The sequence below is a fragment of the Lygodium microphyllum genome, chromosome 14 (genome assembly GCF_053477565.2).
Source record: "Lygodium microphyllum isolate KBCC chromosome 14, Lygodium_microphyllum_v1.1.10, whole genome shotgun sequence".
NCBI classification, from domain to species: Eukaryota; Viridiplantae; Streptophyta; class Polypodiopsida; order Schizaeales; family Lygodiaceae; genus Lygodium; species Lygodium microphyllum.
In genome coordinates, this window is record NC_141148.1 from 6,636,949 (window position 1) to 6,642,275 (window position 5,327).

The window sequence follows — 5,327 nt, forward strand, 5'->3', positions numbered from 1 at the left end:
CAATGGAGAACATAAAATGTATTCAACAAACATCATCATTGAATAAGATGCAATGCTAGAGCTCAAGGAGTGGAGGCTATTCAACAACCACACTCTCTCATGGGAGCAAAGTGAGTAAGAGTTTAAGATATCAATAATCTACCAATTTTGATGATGTGTGCAACAATGGAGATGGTGGTGGTGAAGATTCCTAGTTGCAAAACATAAGGTCTACTGCTTGAAACACAATCTAACAAAGAGCAAGAGAGGCAAATGACAATGACAACTTCTTGTCATCTAGAGCAACAAAAAATATAGTTGAATGTAAAAACACAAGATGCTTTTGATGATGGCAACATAGTGATAACTCACAATCATCTCCAATTGTTGGAGATGGCCTACAAGGTTAAGTGACAAACTACAAGCAATAATGGGGTGATGGGCCAACACACGCACACACACTCTCTCTCTCTCTCTCATGCACATTCTTCTTTGTCAAGGCAACTCCTCTAGGGGCACATTCTTCTTTGCCAAGGCAACTCCTCTAGGGGACATAGGTTGGCTGGTGTGTGAGATGGTTAAAGAGAAGTGACGCAAGACTCGATGAGGAGTAGAATGAATAGGCCAATCAATTACAAGTGAACGTCCACAATGTGCCCTTATAGAGGGAATTTTGAAGCATTCATTCTATTGCTAAAAATAAAAATTCTCAAACTATTTTTGGGAGTTGAATTAGGCAAAAATGAATCATAATTGTATACTAATCAAGGCCTTTAATTTTACAAGATCAATAGGCAAGTTGCATGATTGAGCATGTGATTAAAGTTGAAACGCTTGGTATGAAATTTGGGTTATAAAGAGAGCTACTACAACAATAAAGAAGAGAGCTTGTTCTAGTCACTATAGAGAAGGAAAAACATCATCATGATTCAAAATAACATCACGCGATCACAATGCATAGCACACATGTGACAATAAGGTATTAGTATGTATATGTCGATTCTCTTAGTGTTGTATTACTTTCCTTTTCTAAATTTCCAAGAAAAGAGATACCACATTGCTATCTCATACTTTTTTAAAAATGACTTTAGCAATGTTTCATAGGAAAATCGCAGGTTTTCTTTACACCTGACACTTGAAGTTGTTTGTACAACCTCGTAGGCTAACCTCGCAGGCTTACAAGAATCTTTCAACACAATGTCCACCATTCAACAAAATGGCATGTGCCACCTCACCATTGTCAAGCCAGAATGCAATATCCCAACACAAATGGATGTGTGAATAAATCACAACACATGGATGCAGAACTTGCCCAGCACATGAGAACGCTGAAGGAGAATCAATTTCAAAATCTTGAGTCTTCATATGGGATAGTAGCGCGTTGATAGTTAGTCCCTCGCTGAGCCTCCAGCTTGTCTTGTAGATAGAACTTTCTCCCCACAACATGAGCCCTTGTGCAAGCTGCTTGTCAAGTACAATCTTTAACTCAGCCTCAAATGACAGCTGCCAAGAATAACTTGACGAGCAACATCTGTCGAGTTGTGTGGCACCAACTTAACCAACTGGCCTTTGTTTCATGAGCAGAAACCTGAAGAAATTTATAGCTCTACACACACACTGCATCTGCTGAGAGTTAATGAGCCTACTAATGTGCAAAGTCATGCACGTCGGCACCATATACTTCATCTGGTCAAAGTGACATAGATATAAACCTATCCAAATGAGATGCACATCAACAAGTCCGAATTTGCTTTAGAACAGTAGGCACATCAACAGGATATGCCCGCATAATGAGCATATCAGAGTACCAAGTACAGCTCACATTCATGTCCAATGCCTTAATCACTTGCACTAAGCACAAAACTGTTAATAAACACATACATTTGATGAACCAATACTTGAGCTGATAACTGGCTAACAAATTGAAATTGTTGCCCCCAGGAGCAAGTGGCAATTCAAATGACAAGTGAAAACGAAACAATCTTTGTGAACTTGGAAAAACAAATAGAATTCTTGGGGAGCATTGTAGAGATATAAGGTCTCCTAAAACCCTCAGGAGTTGTAAACTGCAATTTGCAGTTGCTATAACTAATCGCGACTTGACCAAAAGTGGACTCAGGAGACACAGGAATAACCTTCCATACTACCTACAGCAGATATCAGAAACCTGATTTGCGTGCAGGTAAGCCATTCCTTCTGAAGATTCAGGAAGCAACCATGCAGCAAATATACATCCACCATTGATCCATCACCATTAACTTACGGTAAACAAAAAATTCCTCAACAAGAATCAGCGACAGGTTTGTTGACAAACAAATCCCATGTTCATTGACTTCCAGCAAAAACTGCTGACTAAAGTTACATGGTCAAAACTAATACGGTTCCATGTTGTCATTTGATGGTAACATATCTGTTAGTTCCATGCTTTGACCAGTAGTTCCTGAGGTCAATGGGAACAGACAAGTCCACACCTTCTTGTGACAGTCTCGCTACTAGTTTCTGAAAAGCACCTGCACTCATCTTACGGCCTGGTAATCTATAGCCTTTCTTTTTAGGATTCATAGGCAATGGATGCACAGACATAGTTGTTGTGCAACAAGCCGATTGCCAGCCACCATTTCCCCATCTGTAACATGGCTGATTTGTCCCAGTACAGGAGCAATAAGGGATGGGTGTGCTGACTATCATGTCCAGCTCTTTGCAATCTGAGGCAGATTGGTTCTCTAATGGCTGATGGTCTGCCTCTTGCAGACCAAAAGGATTGGTTGAAGGAAGAAGTGGAGTCATACCCTCATGTGATTCATGCAGACGACTACCATTAGGTTGTACTTCACCATGTCTATGTCTCACATCTAGCTTCAACATGTCAGGGACTCCCACAGACATCTTTTTGCCTTTGTTCACTTTTGAAACTTCCTTTTTGCGCTTGCGACCATTAGAAGGTTGCACTGGCTGTACTTTATCAGAGCTGCTTGCAAATCCCAGCATAGGTGATTCAGCTGAGAATGCATGCATGTCTTCCATTCCAAAATTTATGACATTCATATTGGGCAGGCTAATCTGCATTACTGGTGCCTCCCTCCCTTTCAACTCTGGCCTTCTATAAGGATTCCAAGTCAAAGACCTGTGCCCTCGTGCAGAATCAAGTGCGGCAATTGCATTATCCCGTTCCATCATAGCAGCATCCCTCTCTGCAACTGCCATGTCTCTCTGTTCAAAGGCTGCATCTCTCTCACTCAATGCATGCTTCTTTTCTGCCAAGGCATTATCCCTTTCAACTAGAGCCGCATCCCGCTCTGCAATCACTTGCATCAGTTTAATTGTGGCATATTCTTTAAGAGCCAAATGCTCTGCCTGCTCAGGTGCTAAAATGCAACGCAGCCCCGATCTTCCGTCACCTTCCATGGCATATCATGCAAAAGCAACTTCCCTAAACTGCGTGGCGGAGGACGAGAAAGCAGCTTGGAACAAATCCAGCACACCCTAGTCTGCAAAAAGAAAAAATACCACAACCATTATCTTGTATGTTTCATCAAAGTACAGGACAAACCTACGAGGATCTATAGACAAACAAGATGAAGTATGCCACCACTAGACATCTATGTTAATCTATGAACCATGATTCAACACAGCATATTGCCAAATCTGTTTATATATAGCTCAAATTGTGACATCCAACCCTGTGCCATGGTTTCCTCTATAAGTATTGATACTCTGGGTGTCACAACACATATGGGTCGTATTGACTTATTGGCGTTCTGATTAAAAATATTTGCAGTATAACAACAACAATAGACCTACTCATGCAAGTGAACTTTTATGTTCAAGGTCATTTATTTGAAGATATCCTTTTCTGTACAAATACTGCAAACAGATAACGCCAGGGATCTGCTGCTAGCCAAAAGTTTAAATAGGGTATAAATCTACAGAACAAGCAAGTCCCTTGCTCTAAAATATCCTTGCTATGTTAAATAATGGACATTTAACTCCTGCAAATAGACAATGTCACATAAAGTGATTCATGCCTCTAGCCAAAAGCCTAAATGAGGTATTAATCTATGGGGTGAACACACAAATCTCAAGAACCTCAGCTGCAGACTGCAGCCATCTGCCATCAATTTGTGTAACCAATCCAACATATACTCAACATCCAGCAAAGCCTGTCCCTCCTTAACAGTAAGAGAATGCTTGCTATCTGTAGGGCATTGCTTTGTACAAAATGATTAAAGGCAATGTCATCACCTGACGCACTGATAGTGTGCAATCTTCAGCCCACTTATATGCATCCTTCCAAATGGCCATGTCTCTTGAGCACATATTTGCAAACCTAAGGCAACACTGTGCCATACCCCTGTTATTATTACCAGGTGCACCATATTCCTAATGTGATAGATTCAAAGGTTGTAACAAAATGTCTGTTCTCTGCAACTCATTCCCAATACCTCTCAGGCACGCATTTTCAGACCTACGGCAAAATCTTTACCTTATAGAGATATCAGGCAATTTCATACCTACAGCGATCTCTGTAACTTATCCGTTTATTTAGCGACAGGTGCAGCATGTCCCTATGGAATGTATTGAAAGCAATCTCTGTGCCTTATTCCTATAGATGCACCACGTCCCTATGTAACGTATTGAAAAGCTGTGACAAGAGACGCAATGCCTTCTATGTTTCTCTGCAACATATTCCCATGGCAAGAGCTTTACCCAGGAAACGCACGTCATTTCTACACCACATTACGGCACCGACAATAGACACATCTACTTGGGGAGGCAAAAAAAAAAACAAAGGAAAACACAGAGTAAGGAAAAGAAGAACGCGCGAAAGGATGACAGGCGCTGATCCACAATGGATCCGAGCTAGAAAACAGGGGAGAGAGAGAGAGAGAGAGAGAGAGAGAGAGAGAGAGAGAGCTTTCTTACCTGGCGAAAGAGAAGAGCAAAAAGGCGCTATGGCGAGGCGCAGTCGGCTGTAACCATCCACGAGAGATCGCTTCAACCGTCCTTCTCTCTCTCAATCCTTGTCTTGCTCGCTGAAAACCCAACACACATACACACTCCGTCGCTGAAAACCCAACACACATACACACTCCCTCCCTCTCTCCCCTCAGCCCTCTAGGCACGCTCTCTCTCGCCCTCCCTCCCTTCCGTCAACTCATATTAAACATCAAAGCATAGAAGATTCATTTCTTAAATTTACAATGCACAAGAAATTTACAACACGTAACTACAATATCAAAATATTTTTTTCGCTTAACCTCGTGTGTCACGGAGACCTTTGAGCCCCAACCTACAGGGATGCCAATGTTCACTTGGGCTTGGAGTGGATGCACACAAGTTGGCGTATG

General features: G+C 41.7%; 1 protein-coding gene across 1 annotated transcript; it reads right to left on the bottom strand.

Moving 5' to 3' along the window:
- Positions 1-958: 958 nt before the first annotated feature.
- LOC148025285 (uncharacterized) lies at positions 959-5,120 on the bottom strand. The gene is made up of 2 exons (XM_087692291.1): positions 4,903-5,120; positions 959-3,467 (listed from the first exon to the last, which is right to left on the bottom strand). The coding sequence occupies exon 2, from the start codon at positions 3,382-3,384 to the stop codon at positions 2,371-2,373; it is 1,014 nt and encodes a 337-aa protein (XP_087548417.1). The 5' UTR covers positions 3,385-3,467; positions 4,903-5,120; the 3' UTR covers positions 959-2,370.
- Positions 5,121-5,327: the final 207 nt, after the last annotated feature.

Bases quoted from the DNA above. Each gene is read 5' to 3' on its own strand.
- LOC148025285 (XM_087692291.1), bottom strand. From the start codon at position 3,384: ATGGAAGGTGACGGAAGATCGGGGCTGCGTTGCATTTTAGCACCTGAG.